We start from the raw sequence: 21,058 nt of genomic DNA on the forward strand, positions 1-21,058 counted from the left end.
AGCTCTGTGAAGATGAAACCTTACTGTGGTGATTAAAAAGATGTGCAATTATATGTTAGTCAGCAGCTTCACTTCAAAAGAGTATGGTGGAATTCTAGTGTTCATGCAACTCCATCAATTTTCAGTATGTATTGTATGTGTCTGTATGTTTCATGTATGAAGTTCACACATTTACAGGACAGGTGACAGGTTCTTCTTTACACATTTAATAGCACTCTCCTTAGTTTTTTAAGGTGTAGGCAGGGATTCAATTTTATATGTTTAAATAGGTTTAAATATTCATTTCTTTATAAGTGTCATTTAATCTTAAAGTGCACTACTATATTTTTCAAGACCAATTACTTGTTAAAGTTTTGTGCCCTTGTACAATCAGTGGGATCAGTTGCAAAGCATATACGTGAATGATAAAAGTAAATTACACATTTGTCTGAGGAAATATGAGGTGTTTTGTGAAATGTATTGTAAAAGGATTGTTCATTAAATTTCAAGATTTTCCAAATGTTCTTGTCCTTCTTTACACCAAAAGAAAGGAAAGACATAGCAGAGTATGGTATAATTTTAATGGTCCGACCCACTTGACATCTACCTAGGCCATATGTGGCCCACGATGTGAAATGAGTTTGACACCCCTGATCTATAGGGTTAGGAATCTCTTCATTACAGTCTGATAAAATAGGGGCCCCCAAACAACATCTTGCCTAGGGCCCCCATGAAGCTAGAAACACCCCTGTTTATATCACAGACTGCTGAGATACTGTTTCTTTCTTTTAGTCTTCAGATGGATTTAATGTGTTGCTGTATTTTCTGTTCAGCTGTTCCACTGGTCAGAGGAGAGAATAAAATGTTTAACCTTCAGTCCAGGCTTCTCTATTTCCACTGAGCTGCTCAGTTTGATCTTTTCATTCTTGTTTTCTGTCGAACATTTCTTCAGATTGATAATGTGCAGTTAAAACATTTCTAATAAACTGATTAATCCTCTGCTGTCTGATTTGATATCCTCAACACAGTGATCACATCTCTGATAAATATGCAGTAAAAGTTGAGCCAACCTTTCATCAGGAACAAGAACAGTTCTTAAAGCTCTAAATCTTCCCTCCAGCTCCCCCTGCTGGCTGGATGAAGCAGACTGAAGCTGCTGGAACAATAAAAACTCAACATGAGAATCAGATCAGATGTTTTTAACTGAACTCTCAGAACATCGAACTGAAGCAACGTTACTAAGAACTTCACCAAGAAAAGGCAACAGATCAAAGATCAACAGATCATTAAAGAGATTATAAAGGAGGAAAAGCACATGTTGCTCAGAGGAACAGCTGATCCTCCATCAGTCCACTGGACACTTCCTGATGTGAAGCTGAACGCTGAAGACAAACTCCTCTCACATCAACTGTGCAGGTGAACTCTGAACTTCCCATGATGTGTCCTGTTCAGCAGTGTGTGTGTGTGTGTGTGTGTGTGTGTGTGTGTGTGTGTGTGTGTGTGTGTGAGTTACAGGCCTGGGACCTGCAGGGGTTAGGTTGCTGTAAGATACAACTGGTTACCACTAGCTACTGGATGTCTCTGTTGTTGTTCCTTTGAGATCCTGTTAGTTCATGTTTATCATTGTTTTACTTTGAAATCCAGCTGGTTCAGGTTACTTCCTGTCACTTGGTGTTAGACAGTATTAGTTCCTCTTCCCCACAAGTAGAAACTCTTCTGTTCCTCACTCTGAAAGTTCTTGACATGTTAGTAACGAGTCAACCTGCCAGCAGTCGACCACCTGTGGTTTGACCTCGCTGAGGCGCCGTGCTGGAACAGGAAGTCAGAGCGAGGGGCCTTCTCTGGAAACAGGAAATGATCACAAATACCACATCTTTCCAGTCAAGTGAAAATGTGAAGGTTTTATTCATTCTGCACGAGAACAACAGCTCCTCATCTTCAGAGCAGACGCTGGCTTGTTATACTGGTTATGACATCATCACTCCATCGTCCAATCCCTGCTCAGCCTGGGCAGCAGAGGGCGTTGCCATTGAGATGACTTGTTTGCTTCCTGTGGTTGAAAAAAGAAAATATTTTAGTCCAACAAGACAGATCCAGGTAGCTGTCAGTCATTAAGAGATGAACATGAGTGTTGATGAAGTATATGTTGTGTGCGATTAAAAATGAGGGGCAGTAACGACATCGTGCCATGAGTGACACCAAACAAGCAGTCCCATCTACCCAAGGCCAGATTAACCATTAGGGCAACTGGGCAATTGCCCAGGGGCCCGAGACCTACAGGGGCACACGGCAGTAGCCGTATAACCAGAGCAGAGGTGTAACTTACAGAGGGTTGGTGGGTTATGAAAACGCACGGGCCCTCTTTTGGTGAAATCCACCGCCGAGGATTTTTGTTTGTTTGTTTGTTTAAATCCGAGGCGGAAGGAGCAGCAGCTGCTTCTCTCCAGCCAGAGGCGCCGCTACACACAGGGCCCCGAGCTGAAGGGGGCCCCGAGGGATGGCTGACATCAGTCAATTTCAATGACAAATTAAAAGCGCTACACTAGACGCTGCAACGACAGCGTGTGGAAAATCCCCCTCATGGGGCCCCATGAGTGCCCGGCTTGCTTCAACGTGATGCATTACATGCAGTCAATATTCGGCATTCAATAGTACGACGCCATGACTGCATTTGCACTTCATGCCACTAGGTGTGCTGTTTGCATGTTCAACCTTATTTTACACAGACACCACAGAAGAAGAAGGGCGCCTGAAGAGCAGGCTGTCTCTGCATGTTGTGAGAAAAAGCTGGCTGGACGGAGGTGGTGATGTGTTCAATGATGCAAAGCAGCGTTTTTCAGTAAAAGAGAAGAAGTGACCTTGTTCCTCTTGTAACCGGGTTGAACCGATAAAAAGTGGTTGTAAACAATAATGGTCCACGTGTCATGGGCTTTATGTTTGCACTTATGGGCGTTTCCCATACATTTGTTAACTCGTGATTAGATTTTTTTTTTTTTTTTCTTAAGTGCAAAATTGCACTTAAGAAACATGGACATGTAAAATTAATTGTCGCTCTTAGAATTCTGAACTAGTCCTTTTTTCTTGTGAGAATGACTTTATGTTTGGTAATGAAAATGCTTTGAGCATTTTCAGGCAAACTGCTGATTATTTCAGATTTTATCTTTTTTTTTATCCATGAACTGTGACTGCAATGAAATAATTAAAGCAAAAAGTTTTTAGCTGCTTTCAGTATCACTGTCCCTGTTATTTATCCTCCTTGATATGTTCACCCAAATTCAAGATTTTTACAAGTACACTATTTGAAGTTTTCAGAGTGGCTGCTTTCTTTGAGTCAAAAAGTGGGTTACTTTCTCTGCAACCGTAGGGCTAATAGATCAGCTTAGACCAGGGTACTTGCTCCTGTCCTGACACTAAATGTGTGTTTTTGGGGGCAATAAGTGCTTTAGGATTTTGTAGGCGTCAGAATTTTAGCTTAGAGGGGGCACTTTGAAAGAACTTGCCCAGGGGCACGTCAGGGTCTTAATCTGGCTCTGCATCTACCCGAGCTGTTGGTTGATTGATTACCGAGTAGATTGAAGCAGTAATTTAAAGGTACAATGGACAATAGGGGTGTAACGGTACACAAAAGCCACGGTACGGTACGTACCTCGGTGTAAGGGTCACGGTTTGGTACGTTTTTCGGTACAGTGGGGAAAAAGTAACAAAAGCTCACAAATGTACCAGAGCATTTTTCCCAAGCTTTCCCACAACACATTATGGGCCCAGTTTACATGGTGTTTTTTCAATCCGACTGTAAACAATCGTATTAAACGCGAGAGTATTCATGTACAGCATACAAAGCATCCACGATGAATCCTCGTTTACAAGGACCCTGGGTGAAGCGGATTATACAGCGTCCTGTGACATGCGCACAAAGTCTCACGGGGAACTTGCAGGTCTTTAGTTCTGCAGCAGCAGTCCTCAACACCGAGCAGAGTGTTTTTATCTGCTGATATCTGCTCAAATAATGTCCCAACATCTGCATGATACGCTGCTGAAGGAGCGGCTGCTTCCCTGGCTGGAGCACTGCCGCGCCGAGCACTGCGCCGCATGCCTATGTTTCGAATTAACTGGTGCCCGTGTTAACTTGTGACCAATAATGACTGAAACATCTAGTCGTTCTGGCGAACGTCTGTTATCGACAGTTACAGTGAGTGTATACGTTTAAAGTCTTTTGTGAGTCTTACTTTAACAACTGCTGTAATCAGCATGTGTTTACACAGACCTCCGCCGTCATTCGTTAACACGGGAACCAGTTAATCCATAACACCAGCCGGCGATCGCTCGTATTCTGCTATAGAGCTCTTTATACAACTCGCTGTTGCGCGATTTGGTTCCATCTCGCCTCTCCAATGTTTTTTCTGTCGGGGTTTTTTTACTAAAAGAGTGTTTTTCCACCACTGTGGCGTTCTCTGCTGGTTTTTTGACTGTGCTGCTTCCCGTTTACTGGCACGTCACACGTCACTCCGTATGAGGGAACGCACGCGGAACAAATACTCTCCCGTAATCCGCTCCGCCACACGCTGCAGCTCTCATTCCGCTTGTACTTTCATCTTCGTTTGTTCATGTTTGGACCTGCTTGTTCTTCTTCTTCTGTGGTAATGGTGGTTGCTGGCAGCTTTTAGGCTCATTACCGCCATCTAAGGTTGGAATCAGGACTCGCTTCTTTTTTTTTTAACTCATTCGTGTATTCGTCGTGTGATTGTGTGTGCCGAACCGTGACCCCCGTACCGTGACGGTACAGGACGAATACAAATACCGTTACACTCCTAATGGACAATGTTTTAGCCAATGAATGGCATGATGATAGCGTCAACTTATGGTCACGCTGAAGAAATGCTTGCATCATGCCGTCAAGCGCGCTCGTAGGAGCAGCAGAGCAGGTAGGATGGTCTGGTGCATGCACGTTTTCAAAAAGCAAGAAACAGACGTTTGACTTCGACTTTTCGAGAAAATCGTCCATTATACCTTTAAGTTGTGATTGGTTTTGTTGGAGCCTCGGACTTCTGTCCAGCTGACTCTACACAGTTCTTAGAATACATGGTCATAATCTGAAGTCAGTTGTTTTGGCATTTTTCATACCTAGCATAGAATCTTATCCATAGATCCTGATTCTTCATGAAACAGAGCTTTTATTCCATATTCTTCTGGGCTGGACCTGCCCCAACAGATAGATTGGACTTGGTTTGCAATTGAAGCATCGAAGCAGCGCAGCACAGTGCAGAGTGGTGCTCACATAGCACACGGGGCGTCGGGGCGCCTATGCCTACAGCCGGCCCTGATTGCACTAATAATAATAATAAAAAAAAAAAAAAAAACAGTGCAGGCAGGTAAAACAACACTTATTTTTTTTACCTGCACACTGAAACACAGACTGGAACAAAGTGTCGGTAACTCTAAACATCAAACAAATGAAGTTCAAATGACCAGAACCAAACCCTCTTCTAACAAACGGGCTAAAGCACGTCATTTATTTATATCTATAATCTCTGCAGATAAGCTCACATTTTTTGGCTAAACAATTTCTCACATTATCTGCTCAAATTAAATGAAATAGGCTTAATTGCACTGTGTCGGGTCCGTTTTGCAGCGCAACATCCATGCAAAAACAAACACTAAATTAAATAGAATTAGCCTTTTAGATTAATAAAAATAATAATAACTTAAATATTAGTTAGTTAGTTAGTTAGTTTTATTTTTCCGGTCACTGCATATTCAAATGTAATATATCTATATATACATATACAAGTACATCCACACACATACACATATGTACATAATTACATACACATACATATATACTGACCGAAAGGGATTAGGCTGAACTATTGAAATATTACAATCAAACGAAATAAAAGTCAGCATTAAAAATGAGAATTGAGTAACAGAACCGTCTTTTAATAGCCCAATTATCTGGCTACTTACCCGTTTAAGGTGGAAAGCCATGTTGTTGTGGAGTGATATGAAAGGACACAACTTGCATTTGACTTTTTTTGGATCATCTTTGACTTGATCTGAAGTTCTGTTTTTTTTCCTGACATTGTGAGCCTTTTAAAGTTAAGCACCACCAAGCTTCTGCTCTCTGATGTGCCACTCACCATGGTGGTTCATTCACAAACACTAAATAAATAGAATATTGAATAAAAGTACAAGTTAAGTAAATTTTTCCACAGTGTATTTGATAGGCTAACATGTATATCAAATAGGATTTATATCATGTTTATTTGGGGGAAATAAAAAACAAGCAATTCTATGTAAAATCAGTCATTCAGCACCCCCATACAGCAGTAATGGAATGGTCCTCGTTTAATAACCACATTTTTTCGATGCTTCAACTGCGTGACTGGCCGTCTAATCAGGCCCCTTCTAACGAATCATCGAATCGTCGACTGTCTGAGGACACCCGTAGTTGAATGGTTGGTTTTAATGGTCAATTAGTCAGTTACTTGAACTGGTCCTTTAATTGGCCTAAGTTGGTTCGTATATGTCTTAATTAGTTAGTTAGTTAGTTAGTTATTTATTTAGTTAGTTAGTTAGTTAGTTACCTTTGGCTCTGCCTCGATATATCGACACCATGAGCAGAGTGGAGATGAAGTATGGACAGAAAACCAGCAGGTGGCGGAAAACACTGAGCACAAGCTGGAGCCGGATGGCACTAGTGGGTAGAGATCCACTTGTGGGCAGAGGTCCCTCAGTGGGCGGAGCTCCCTCAGTGGGCGGAGCTGCCTTGGTAGGCGGAGCTGCAGAGAGAGTCCCAGCAGGTGAGCATGAGGCTGAATCAGGAAGCAGAGTTCAGCTCCTCACCTGAGACAGAGACCCAGCTGGGTGGAGACTCTCCAACACCTCTGAAGCTACACCTGTAGAGGCCTTCAGCAGAGCGGGAAACATGGCGGAGGGTCATGTGACCTGTGGACTCGGTCCCAATGAAGACGCCATCTTTAAAGAACTCAGCTGAGAGGGTGGAGGGAGCGCTGGTTCTACAACCCAGAGTGACGTCCTGTCCCTCCATCACAGGGAGGACTGGACTCTGGAGGACCACTGTATCTGGACACAGAGCAGAGTCCAGCATCTGAGACACACACACACACACACACACACACACACACACACACACACACACACACACACACACACAACACACACTCTTACCAGCTACAGTGATGTTGATGCTGCTTCCAGCTGCTCCCTCTCTGGACTCACACCAGTAAGCTCCACTGTCCCAGGGGTAAATTGCACTGATGCTACAGGAGGAACCAGCAGGTTTTCCCCACCCGTCTCCACATGAACTTCTCTCTTTGTCGCCACTGGTCTTTCTCCGCACTGTCCATCCGTCCTCCTCACAGCTCAGTGACACTGAGGTTCTTTTAAGGAACTGAGATCTGCTGGGACTCACAGTCAGACCTGCTGAGAACGAGAGGAACTGACGGTAATAATGAAGAACGAAGCAGCAGCAGGATGCAGGACAGACTGGACAGAACAGGGACTGTAAACACTGATCACTGAAGCAGGAAGCAGAGGAACGAGGCGTTCACTGACCTGGAGGAGACAGTCGAGTGGTGGAGATGAGAGTGAAGGTCAGACCTGCAGAGAGAGAGGAGCTGGTCTGAGGTTCTCAGGTGGAGGAGACAGGAGAACCTGCAGAGAACAGTTCTTACAGAGCAGCTGCAGAACACGTCTTCCCTCCATCGTCCAGTCAGCGTCCTCCTTCTCCTGCTGCTCGTCCTGCTCCTTCTGGAGGATCTCGATGAGAACCGACTGTTTCTTTCTGGTTTGACTCAGAGGAAGTGAGCTGGAGACTTTAGTTTCTGCGTGTCTGAAAGCTTCTCTCAGCTTCACTACTGAAATGCAGCCGGAAAGGGAAACACACTGCTCACATGATTCACACTTTAAAACACACCCCGGTACCTGCAAGTAGGACACACACACATGAGCAAAATCAGAAGATGGGTTTGTATTGCTGGTTTTATTTTTACTTAAATTTGTTTTTTAAAACACATATTATTTGTATGACAACTACACAGTAAAACAAATACGGCTTAAGAACCTTAACACATCCAGTAATCTCAGTAGCAACAAGTCTATTGAAGTGATCGAAAATGTAATAATGAGAGGCAAAAATTGTACATTTTCTTTTGATCTGTTAGATCTGCATGAAGTTGAAAAATTGTTGAAATCTGTAAAATATAGCAAACAATTTGGGCTGGATTATTTAGATGGAAAAATGATCTCAGTTATAGCAGAATATATTGCCAAGCCTGTTTGTTATATATTTAATCTGAATTTAAAAGAGTGTCTCTTCCCGAGTTCTTGGTTAAAGGTGAATGATCAGACAAAATTCTGGACAAATATTCCGATTCCAACACTCTATGAAAAAATTAGTTTAGTTTTAGTTGAGTTTAGTTTATTTAGCACATACAATAAAATATATCACATAAACAAGTGCAGATTAAAAGAAACAGTACAGGGAGGAGCGAGCAAGCCAAAAGGCTTATGAAGAGCCCCCACCTAATAAAATTATACAGATATCATTAAAAAAATAAAATAAAATAAAATACAAAACAACAAAAAAAGCATCATAAGCTCTCATGCAAAACATAAAAGAAAGAAAGAAGAAAAAAAGACAAAAGAAAAGAAAAATGCTGTTGACCTTATAAGGACATCCTCATGAAAATGAACATTTTGTAGATCAGTATTGGCAACATGAAAATAAACTAAAAAAAAGAAGTTAGCAGTCTACGGAAAAGCTAAAATACAGAGCTCTCTTGGCTACACTGTTGAATTAGATGCTCTCTTGCGTCACTTTTGAAGATAGATAGAGATCTACAATTGTTGGCATGTGGTACCAACTGTTCCAAACTTTGACACCTCCATACCTAAACAAAAATTGCCTTCTAGATTTAAGACATTTGGGCGGATGTAGAGCTGAGGCCTGTCGTGTTGAGTAAGAATGAAAATGAGAATTTGCTGCAAAGTACGTCCTAAAATGCTCAGGGACCTTGTCTTCTGAAGAAAATATCTTGTACAGAAAAATGCATATTTGATAACTGTTAATATCATAAATAGTGAGAATTTGCAGATTTTTAAATAAGGGAGCAGCAGTAGCGTCCCAGACAGATCGAGATGCAAGTCTAACGAAACGATTCTGAAGAATTAAGATTTTTTTTAAGAGTGGTTGTAAATGTACGCCCCCAAACAATATTACAGTATGAAAGATGCGGATAGATTAGACTGTAATAAAGAGTAAGAAGACACTGTTTACTAACAAGGTGGCTGACTTTCCTTATTATACCAATAGATTTGTATATTTTCTTACTCACACAGTAAATCTGTTCTCTCCAACTCAAACTCTCATCAATAATTATTCCTAAGAATCTTGTAGATGATACTTGGGGCATCTCTATGGACTCAATTATATTTTTAGATAAATTCTTATTGCATGTTTTTTTTCCCACTGCAGATAATAGTTAGATTTTTTTATATTCAAAGATAATTTGTTCATTTTGAACCATGTGACAAAGGCATCTAAACCATCATTCACATCCCTTATTAAGGAATTGAAGTTTGGGTTTGAGAGAACCAGTGTTGTGTCATCTGCAAACATAATTGGAGAAACGATGTTTGAGATGTTACACAAATCATTTATGTAAACAGGGAATAATAGTGGACCAAGGATGGATCCTTGTGGAACTCCACAGTGAAGTTGTGCTCTGTTGGAATGGCAGCCCTTTGAAACATAATTTGACAACCATTGATGAGTATCTTTATGGAAGCCATATCTGTGCAGCTTGGCCAATAAGATACTGTGATTTATCGTATCAAAGGCTTTTGAAAGATCTAGGAAGACACTACAAGCAAGCTCACCCTTTTCTAGCGCTGATGTAATCTTATCAACCAGGTGAATTAAAGCCATGTGGAATGATTTGTTCAGACGCCATACTGATGTTTAAAAAGAATTTCATTAGAATTTAGATGAAAAATAATCCTTTTGTAAACTATTTTTTCTAAAATCTTTGAGAAGCATGGCAAAATAGAAATAGGCCTGTAGTTATTAAAACAACAAGGAACATTTGCTTTAAACAAGGGAATAACTGTTGCAATCTTTAAGTCATATGGTACAACTCCCGTCTTCAGAGACAGGGAAAAAATATGATGAAGAGGTTGCAAGACTGATTGCTTCACCTGCTTGAAAAGGAATGCTGAAATATTGTCATGACCTGCTGCAGACAACTTCAGCTGGTCAATTACATCACTTATTTCCTGGGTGTCGGGGAGCTCAAAGCTGGAAATAACAGGAAAAATTCCTTTTAAGGAATCCAGTGGGCTTCCATCACAGGAGGGGATGTTAGTTGCTAGTGTCAGACCAATGTTTACAAAGAATTCGTTAAACTTTTCGGCAATATCAAATGGGTTGTTTAAAGATTCTTCACCATTTCGAAAGACAGAAGGCAGTTTAGTGGCAGCCCTCTCTCTTTGAAGCAGTTGATTTATGACTTTCCAAGTGGATTTAATATTGTTTGAACACCTACTAAATTCATCACTGAAATACTTTTGTTTTGCAGATCTAATTTCATAAATATATATATTTCGGTGGGATTTATACACACTGTGATTGAGAGGAGTGGGAATGTTGACACATCTTTTATATACTTTGTTCTTTTTCTTCAACAACTTCTACAAATCAGGTGAAAACCATAGTTTTTTGAAATCTGAATGGTGTTTCTTTACAAGACTTGTGACAGGAAAACATTCCTCAAAACAAGAGCTGAATACATCCATGAATTTTTGATATGCTGACTCAGCTTTGTTCTCCTCATATAGGTTATACCAGGATTTGGAGTCAAGCCTGTCTTTAAACTTGGAAATATTTTTCTCGCTCATTATTCTTTTAGAATTTTTTTCTTTAGTGTTTTTAGCTTTGTTTGTCTTGATTTCAGAAAACTGAAAAATAGCTAAATGATCAGACAATTGAGCAGACAAGAGGAACAAATCAGTTCTGGTGTGAGAATTATGAGGAGTGGAGTAAAAGGAGTAATCCCGAGTCTGAAGATGCAATTGTCTCCATATATCGATGAAGTTTAGGTCTTTCATAAATGTTTGTGTCGTTTTAGCTGCTTTTGACCTGGTAATGGATTTGGAAGATTTGTCCAGAGCAGGATCTAAGCAAACATGAAAATCACTGCTTATTAATACACTGTGTTGTCCACCTGCAACTTTTAAAAAGATATCTTGCATGAAGGTTTCATCATAATTAGGGGCATAAGGAGTGACCATTTTTCTTAGAATATTTTACAATTAACAAAGACATGAAGGGTCAATATTAGAATCAATGACTTCTAAAGGAGTGTTTCTATTCACCAAAATGGCCACGCCTCTGGCTTTTGAATTGAAACATGAGGATATTACCTGCCCTACCCATTCTCTTTTTTACCTTTTTATGTTTTTGCATAGTAAGGTGAGTTTCTTGCAGGGCCGGCCCGGGCTTCGGAGGCGCCCTTGGCAAGCTCGAGACCAGCGCCCCTTGGGGGCGTGTATTTGGAGTGGTCCCGAGAGTTGTTGGGGGGGGGGGGGGGGGGGGGGGGGGTGCTGAGGAGCGGTGCCGAACGATACCGATCAGTGGCGAGCAGCGCCGAGGAGCGCGGTGCATCGGACCGCTGCACAGCACACGGAACACAGGGCGTCGTGGCACCCCTTGTACGACCGCAGCATCCCTCCCCGGGACGTGGCGCCCTGGGTGGCCGCCTAGTTTGCCTATGCCTAGAGCCGGCCCTGGTTTCTTGGATTTTTATGCAACAATCTGGGAAAGGATGTCGTGTTACCCAATCTTACAGCATTTGAAAAAGTATTACACAATGATGTACCATATAAATTTATTTCCAAAGTGTATTCATTGTTGATTGAAGACTGTCCTAAACCAGCACTTTAGAAATCGAAACAGAGGTGGGAAACAGACTTAAATTCTTCAATTGAAAATTGTCTTTGGTCTGAGTTATGTCAGGACAGCATATCTGCCACTATTAATGCACGATATAGCTTGATCCAGTACAACTTTTTGCATCAATATCGAACTCCAGAAAAAAATCCACAGGTCCAAACCTGAACTTTCTGACTTATGCTTTCGGTGTAAAATTGGTTATGTGTAAAGGTCAGAAATTTTTGGCTCGACTGGTGTGACACACTATCCAAGATCATGGAAGTTTTAATTCCCCTAGACCCAGAACTTTGTTTAATCGGAAATCTTATGAAAATTGATGCATCACTAAACAAGTATCAAATCAAATTCCTTGAAATTGCTTTGGCAGTAGCTAAAAAATGTGTTGGGGTTACATGGAAATCTGATTCCCCCCTGCTTTCAGCCAAGTGGTACACAGAGATGAATGGTTGTGTGCCTTTAGAAAAGATAACATACAGTCTAAGAAAATCATACAAAACCTTTGTCAAAATTTGGCAGCCGTATTTAAACTATGTTGGTGTAACTGTAAAGTGACTGGCAACACTTTGCTTTATGTCAATGTATGTAAGCTGTAAACCAAAAACTGTAACTTGAACATATATAGTAAATGGAGTGTTTTTTTCTCTTTCTTCTTTCTCCTTTCTCTTTTCTCTCTCTCTTTTTATTTTTTCTTCTCAGAGTGAGCAGGGGTGGGTGGGAGTTGCGGGGGTAAATTTAAAAGTTTCTTTTTTTTCATCTGTTGTACAATTGTTGTGCATTTGAGACCAAAACATAAAATATTAAAAAAAAAGGGGATCACACGCTTTGGATTAGTGGCGAATTGTGACTCCTTTGGCTTTCCATACTCGAACGAAGCGCAGACGTCACGGATCACGTGACTAAAAGTCAGGAAACGAATCAAGCTCCGATACAAACCTCCACTGAGAAGAGGTTAATTTTTTCCAACACATGCTTCGAAGCTTCGGTGTCACGGGTAACATCAGTAATCACTACTAAATGCTGTGAAAGTCGGACTGTCGGAGCTGAACACCGGGGCCGCCGAGCGTCTGAAACCGAGCCGTGAAGGTTAAACTGTGGACATGGTGAGTCACGCTAACGATAGCTTAGCCTCCAGGCCTGTGTTCTAAATATGCCAAATGATTGTTTCCCACTTATGTTTGTTATTTGCCTGTTTGTTGCACTTATATAAAAAGGTACCGCTTAACTCAGACGTGTTCAGTCTCCCGCTTCTTCACTCCATGAGCTGACCGAGTCTTCTGACTGGTCACTGCCCAGAACTGTTGTAATCCTTAAAGGAGCACAGCGCAGTTTTAAAGCTATAGTGCGTAACTTTTAAATGTGTATGAACGTCCGTTTTAGCCAAGCCACTACTAGTGGAGATGACAAAATGCAGATTAAGCCGATTGGCTCCTCTAACATGTCGCAGGATTTTTCAATATATATAATTATTGCTTTGCATGTCGACCAGCGACATTCCCGCGCTGGCGAGCAGGAAATTACGCATTTTACGTCACAACAAGAAGGGAGGGGGAGGACGCGCGGAGGGTCTCATAGCAACAGGCTCAGGCAGACCGAGGAAGCGACATGCTACGGGCGCCTCGCTCGCGCTAAGTTGTGCAGCACCCGGACAACGGAGAGGAGAAAAAAAAAAAACCTCTCAGACCGTCGAACACCGGCAGCGTTAGCAGCATTAGCGGTGTTAGCAGCCAGCAGCGTTAGCAGTGACACCACATGCTACACCCCCCCCCCCCCCCCCCCCCCCCCCCGCCGCCAAACCCTTTTCCTGTGGGAAACACTGTACTTTGTGTGTAACACTTCGTTTTTCATCAAGAAGCAGCTACTGGAGACCAACGGACAACAAATGATTTCCTCTGACGACCACTGGGTCTTTTTATCCACTAACCTGTCAGTTACAGATCAGCAGGCACCTTGTCTCCGTGTGTAATAAGCTATTTGCGTTTCTGTGGCAAAAAAAAAATACAATAATTACCTCTTCGAAAGAATCCATCTTTTTTTCACCAGCTGTCTTTATTCACACAGAATAAAAACCGTTTCCAACTGTGATTGGCGCTGTGGAAACGCGAATCACCGTGGCAGATTGGGAGGAGGAGGGAGGGGGGCACTGGGGACACCCGAGCGCACGTCATATAGAAGCGCCGGCTTTATTGTTGTAAGAACGCAGAATTCCGCTAGAGGGCGACCAAACTTACGCACTATAGCTTTAAATATTAAATAATCAATGATTCACACCCACACACGTTTTCACCTTTTCCTGGAGGGCAGCAAGAGCTGTTTCTGCAGGATGGCAGTCGCTCCAATTGTCCTGTGCAGGGCCCTGAAGGCACAGCGATATGAGTGATTCAGGTACGAATCGCTCTGAGCTGCGCGTGCACGCTGTCCTGTCTGATGAATGTGTGTTTGCTGCTTCGCGGACCCGACCCCCTCTGAAACCGGCCCGCCGGACACCGCCCCGCGGAGGGACCCCCAGGGAGGAGGCCTCCCGGAACCCGGTGGCGGGCCCGGGGCGACCGACCCCCGCCAGCTCAGTGAAGCTGACCACCCACCCACAAAAAAAATCGAAACAAACCCTCTGAGTGGTTAGTGGTTTGTTTGTGCAGTTGAAATTTTCGTTTGTGCTGCTTTTGTTTCTGAGATATTAAAGATTATTTTTTAGGTCATTCAGAGTTCACAATCCCCCCAGCTTATTGCTCCAAAATGAACCAGACTGGTCTGCTTTTTTAGAATTTTTCAGGGATGTCATCCCCCCCCCCCCCCCCCCCCCCCCAAAAAAAAAAAAAAAAAAATACACCGGTGTTTTTTTTGTTTGTTTTTTCAAACTTTATTTATATGTGTGTGTGTGTGTGTGTGTGTGTGTATGTATGTATATATATATATATATATATATATATATATATATATATATATATATATATATATATTTACACATATGTGTGTGTGTGTGTGTGTGTATATATTCTGTTAGAGCCATTTCAATCAGCAGCCAATGACAATGATCACACTAATTGACACAGGTGTGGCTTTTATGAGAGGTGAATTGTTTTTGATCGTGGGAAGTTAGGAAGACATTTCTTCTTGTTGATTTTGGTGAACTCCAGATGGAAAATAAGTTGAATTCTTATATCCATTCATAGTTATGAGTGTGGATATTTACATTTTGTAAATATAGAAACATAAACTCTATTGGCGTTATCACAGCAGCCAGAAGCCACACGTTCTTAAACGTTCTTGGGGGGGGGGGCCGAGATGAAGGGATGGATGGATCCCTGAGCAAAAATATAACTTGTAATATCCCCGGAACTAAAGCTGCACAAATGAAAATTTTAACTGCACAAATCAGCACAAACGAAGCACTAAAAAAAGTAGACCAGTCTGGTTCATTTTGGAGCAATAAGCTGGGGTAATGGTGAACTCTGAATGACCTAAAAAATAATCTTTAATATCTCAGAAACTAAAGCAGCACAAACGAAAATTCCAACTGCACAAACAAAGCACTAACCACTCAGAGGGTTTGTTTCGATTTTTTTTGTGGGTGGGTGGGGGGGTGGGGGGTCAGCTTCACTGAGCTGCCCCAGCTGGGGACGAGGGCAACCTGCCAGGCGGGCCACGCGCGTGCCTCGACTGCCCCCTCTGCCTCCGCCTCCGCCTCTGCCTCCCCTGCCTGTACCACCTGTACCTCTCCCTCTGGACTCCTCCGTGTTCCCCGTTCACCTCTCCCCCTGCCAGAGGCACTGCTGTCCTCTGTGGTTGTCTCCACAGGAATCTCAAACTGATCAGAGCTGATCCTTTGTGTGACATTTCACCATGTTTTGCATATGACAAGCTAGCTTACAAATTATGTCAATTTGAAAACGTTATTACTTACAACATATCAACAATGCACGTAGTCTTAGAGTTAGAAATACGAATGGGAGTGTTTTGACCGTGAGTTTGACACGTTACATATTGGAAACGTCATATCAGTGCACTGTGACAGCTTGTAAGTTTCGAGTTTTCATACAACACTCTGCTATATTGTAATTTATTCATTCATTGACGCTTTTCCACATGAAACTTGTCATAAAGTGGACAAAAACGGAGAAGGGGGAGGGGCTCTAGATACATCGTTTTTCCATGTTTACAACATTTGTTATGTCATTTAGAGGTAAATTACTTACACATGTTCTGTTGCAGATTTATACGTTTCTTACCTCTGTGGACATAACTGCGCTTCAAAAAGCTTGTGTGGTCCGTTGTGCTGCGTGATTCTGGCTTTCCCCCTTTGCTCGTGCTCGAGGACGTGCGCACTTCCAAGAGCGTGCACAGCTCTCATTCAGTACCGCTTTTCGTCAGAGAGGGCGTAGGACTGCCTAAACTGAGAGACTTGCGCTGTGCTCCTTTATATGTAACTTCCAGGCTACTCGGCCGCAAGGTGAAGTCGTTTTCCTGTCATGTCCGCTCCACTAAAGTGAATCTATGGATCATTCTTGTAAAAGCAAGGACTTTGCCCTTCCTGTCTAACAGCAGTCAAATCGGCGCTTGTCACCCCTGCCGAGTCTTGAAATCATGCTTTTAATTCAGTACTTTACTCCCGGAGCGCACATTGATGAATTGCTTCAGGCGTAGTAGAAAATGGCCCAAAAGCCACCTCACACCGTAACGTAATCAGATTGTTTACAATCCGATTGAAAAAAACACCCATGTAAACTGGACCACTGTTGCAGTTTGAACATCGACATCAGTCTGTGCAAGAGAGTCCTGCTGAAACACAAGAGCATCTGGCTGTCGCACAAGTGCTTCCCTGCACCCACAGTTTATGGCATCTAAAACACTGGTCAGGGCTGGGTTTTGGGTCATCCGTGTGATATGTAACATTTTGTCCTGCCCTGTAGGAATATTTTCATAATGATCCAGGTTTGGTTCCTCCGTGGCTCCTACAATCCAGCACGATGAAATTGTACAGTTCAAGCGGAACAACACTGTGCTTCAATGATATTCAAATCCTCTGAAGCAGGAGGCCAAGAGCAAGAAAAGCCAGTAGAGTCATGAATCAATCTTTTCAGGAACAATGCTGCTGTATACTGTGCTCTTACCATTGTCTGGTGTATTGAGGCGCTCTGTTGTTGTAGGCGTCCTGTCAGGCTCGCTGTCAGTCTGACTCAGCTCTCTTGACTGGGTAGTTTCTCCACCGGATGAGCATGGCAGCATGTCCACCAACTTGGACATTGTTTCCACTAAAACCATCTCGCCGATGTTGCGCTTCGTGGGAGTGGGGAAAACAAGCTGGGGAAAATCTTGCTGTCGTCGCCGCTTAAGTGAATCCTGCCAGAAACACAATAGAGGAACAGATTAACATTACCTATCTTACACTGCATTGTATTGAGCACCAAGATCATTTTTTGTGTCACAGCTGATCTATCGGTGTAAATGAGTGTCATTGTGCTCCTGTTTTGTGGCAAAAGCTGAAAAAATCCAAAGCTGTTATTGTGTGTGTTCATGAAACAAAGACACCACATGAGGATTTGACATTTTAATACAGAGTTGATGAAAGTATAGTGAGTTGATACAAGTTGAAATAGGTAATGAAATATTTGCGCATCTCCCTGGAGAGGACACATTGAATGCTCCTGTTGACACTGAGATGTGATGACAAGTGAGTTTGTCCAGTGGCTCATGTTTATGTCTGTTTTTTTTTTTTTCTTTAAAGTTTTCTTTGTAATTCTTAAGGCATCCACATGTATATAAAACCTTGAGAACTTTGAGTTGTTGTTTGGTTTTTTTGCTATATTAAAAACATGAACAGGAGATGTCTGTTTTTGCACCAAAACTCCAGATGGTTTTATCAGCTTTTGTTAAGGTGACATTTCTCTGTCAAAACAGCTAAACATTAGGTTTCACAGTTTTTGCATGAAACTCGTAATATAAAATGTAAGTTATTGAAAATGTAGAAAAATGGAGAAATCTGTTTTTACAAATGAACTCCTCATATTGTGCCGATTTTGCATTAAAATACACAGGTTGTCTTTGCACAAGACAAATGTCACAACTTGACGCATCAGCGTTATGATTACCTGTAATTTGTAGCATCAAGGCCCTCGTTGTTCTTCAACACATTTATGAAGGCCTTCCTCAGATGGTTCATTTGAAGCACCTCCAGGTTAATCAGCAGCCTTTTGGCGGATGACCTGCTTGCAAAAGATCCTGTAGCTTTTGTCATATGCTGGTTCATGTCTGAAATCATAAATATCAGGAACATTATGTGAATTTGTAGCAAACAAGCAAAACATAAAGTAAACAATGCTTTTTATGTCCTGTTCTAAATAGACTGATTTACTTGGGTTCTGTGTCTTTTCTTGCAGGTAGCTTCAGAAAGTGTACATACTGCTGGTAACAGGTTCAGTGCTACTGGACCTCAAGAGACACACAATCTTTGCCTTGAATGTGTAGAAGGATGCTCTTGAAGGATGATCTTGTTTCAACCGTGCAGCCTCTAACAACTTGCCTTTAAAATAAAATTAATAATAAGAAAAAAAATCAGTCTGTGTTTATAGCAGAGGAATATCTGTCAGACTGGTGTGCGCAGAATGTGGATAAAATAATACCTCATGAGTTGCAAGCAGCTTTTTTGCACAGAACTATATTATCGTTTTGGTTAGTTGATGCAAATATATCCATTGGGATGGTGTGAAGAATTTACAAAGCCACCCTCGGTTGTAATTACACAAAAACAGTAGTATTACTTCTTACCTGCTGTTAGTGTTTCAGCTTTTGACAGTTGATCCCTTTGATATTTGCCATGTTTGGTAGTGAACTTCTGAGACGGGGTCTTCCTTTCTCTCAGCTTTTTGTTCCAGTCGCCTGCTTGCCTTTAATATGGCTTTTCTGTCTGTGTACCTGTTGTAGCACGAAGGATGGTAGCCGGCATCCGCAGGAATATTTGTAAAGTCAATGTGGAGACAGTGCTGGAAGACGTTAGCAACCGCTCGGGAGACACCATCCAAAGACAGCCAACTTTGAAGGCTGTTCTTATACGTTTCCCAATGCGCCTCTGTGAAATTGTAAAGTTTCTCATTTTTCGTCGATACCACGTGCACATAGCACTGCTGTTTTGTCTCTTTAGTAGTGTCTTCCAAACCTATATTGGCCTCTTCATCGCTGCTACTCACACTCTTCGCCATCGTTCACGGGATACACTCGGGGCTCCTGACTTCCTTGTTTACGAAAAGCTGAGACCTTATTGGTTAAAGTTGGTCTCAACGTCACAATCGTGCCACTACTAGTAAATATGCGCTCCGGAAAGTAGTGCGTCATAAATATCGTCATTCCACACTTTTGAAGGTGATCGGTGCGCTGAACAACACGGTTTCAGTAAGGTATATTTATGCATTTTTTATGACAGAAATATCCTGCAGATTCACAAGACTGGAGCGAAATTTTATTTCTTAAGCACTTTTGGGGGTTCACCTTGTGGCCTATACAGTCGTCTCCTCTCTCTGACTGCTCTCTCGGTTCTTCATCTTCCTCTCTCTCTCTCTCTCAGTGGAACCCTCCAGAACTCCAGAACATGGTCCTGCTCCTGTTCCTCACTGTGATCTGCTGGATGTCTGTGGACTCTGAGTCTGCAGGTCAGTGTTTTAAAGTTTTCTTCTCTGCTGGACTCTACAGGATGATTCACAGGATCAGAATCTGCTTTTAACTGGTCTGACATGTTGGACTCTTCCTCCTCTATTTTCAATGTCTTTCAGAAATAGAGAGGAACACAGCATTACTGAGGACTTTCCAAATGTAAACATAACATTTATTCAGAGTATTTGACTGATAAATGAAGCAGGTTCTGTTCATGTAGTAACTTAGAATTCACAACTGATATCAGTGTGAAGCTGGGAGCTGCTCCTCCCTCTGAACCACAGTCTGATCTCCTCTCTGCTGCTCTGAGGCTTTTATACAGACAGACCTACATCAGAGATCTGCTCCAGCCCCATGTCCCCAGCAGGTCCCTGAGGTCCTCTGATCAGGGCCTGCAGGTAGTTCCTCGTTCGAGGCTGAAAACTGAAGGAGACTGCGTGTTGAGGTGGTGGCACTCACTCTGTGGAACTCCCTCCCACCAAATCTAAGATCAGCGGATGCTGTCGACACTTTTAAAAAGCAGCTAAAGACCCATCTTTTTAGACTTGCCTTTGTGTGATTTGTTGTTTCTCTTTTTGTTTTGTTGATTTCTGCTGTGTTTTTATGCCTTGTTGTTTTATCTTTTATAAAGCACCTTGTGACTTTACGCTCCAGAAAGGTGCTATTTGAATAAAGTTTATTATCATTATCATTATTATTGTTGTTGAAAACTGGTTAACCATTAAGGTTAAACATTAATCAATAGACAAGTTATTGAGCAGTGTGTGTCCTGAAGGGGAAAGTTATTTAACACACACACACACACACACAGACACACACACACACACACACACACACACACACACACACACACACACACACACACACTCAGCCATTGGTCCTCTGTGTTCTCCTCTCTGATTGGCTGCTGGAGGAGTGAAGAGTCTCTCCTGAATCTGTTTCTTCTCAGGTTCAGTCCAGAGAAACGTCTCAGCTGTTGAAGGACAAACTGTCTCTCTGCTGTGTGAAGCTCCGTACAACGACGAGACCATCTTGGTGGTAGAATGGATCAGACTGGACCTGAAGGACCACTATGTTTTCTTATACAGAGACGGACACTTTTATCCAGATAATCATCCTTCTTATAAGAACCGAGTTGATCTGAAGGACAGAACGATGAAGGACAGAGACATGACTCTGATCCTGAAGAACGTGACCTTCAGTGACCGTGGGACATATGAGTGTTTCGTCGTCCAGAGAGGAGAAAACGGCAATAACCATAACTCCCTCAGCTTGGTCTCTCTCTCAGTGGATCCAGGTCAGTAGTTTCAGCTGCAGGTCTGTTTCTTCATGTTGTTGCTGAGAGTTTGGAGAAAAGACAGCAGCTCTTCATCATCCTCTACCTCACTCTGTTTCTGTCTGCAGGAGACCCAGAAGGACCAGGAGGACGAGGTGGAGGGAGAGGACGTGTTAGTCTGACTGTAGCTG

General features: G+C 42.3%; 2 protein-coding genes across 2 annotated transcripts in view; one reads left to right on the plus strand and one right to left on the minus strand.

Annotated features, from left to right (window-relative positions):
• Window positions 1–1,905: 1,905 nt before the first annotated feature.
• Window positions 1,906–8,889, minus strand: LOC115382780 (uncharacterized). The gene is made up of 7 exons (XM_030084672.1): window positions 8,862–8,889; window positions 7,674–7,856; window positions 7,555–7,599; window positions 7,168–7,419; window positions 6,823–7,062; window positions 6,564–6,758; window positions 1,906–2,035 (listed from the first exon to the last, which is right to left on the minus strand). Exons 1-7 carry the CDS (start codon window positions 8,887–8,889, stop codon window positions 1,947–1,949), a joined length of 1,032 nt encoding a protein of 343 aa, XP_029940532.1. The 3' UTR covers window positions 1,906–1,946.
• A 4,086-nt stretch (window positions 8,890–12,975) lies between these two features.
• LOC115409409 (nectin-3-like) overlaps window positions 12,976–21,058 on the plus strand; it is a 29,118-nt gene continuing 21,035 nt past the window's right edge. The window contains exons 1-2 of the mRNA XM_030120581.1: window positions 12,976–13,050; window positions 19,506–19,590. Of these exons, the coding sequence (XP_029976441.1) occupies window positions 13,048–13,050; window positions 19,506–19,590 (88 nt within the window). The 5' untranslated portion in view covers window positions 12,976–13,047. The remainder of the gene's footprint in view (window positions 13,051–19,505; window positions 19,591–21,058) is intronic.

The sequence above is a fragment of the Salarias fasciatus genome, chromosome 3 (genome assembly GCF_902148845.1).
Source record: "Salarias fasciatus chromosome 3, fSalaFa1.1, whole genome shotgun sequence".
Classification (NCBI taxonomy): domain Eukaryota; kingdom Metazoa; phylum Chordata; class Actinopteri; order Blenniiformes; family Blenniidae; genus Salarias; species Salarias fasciatus.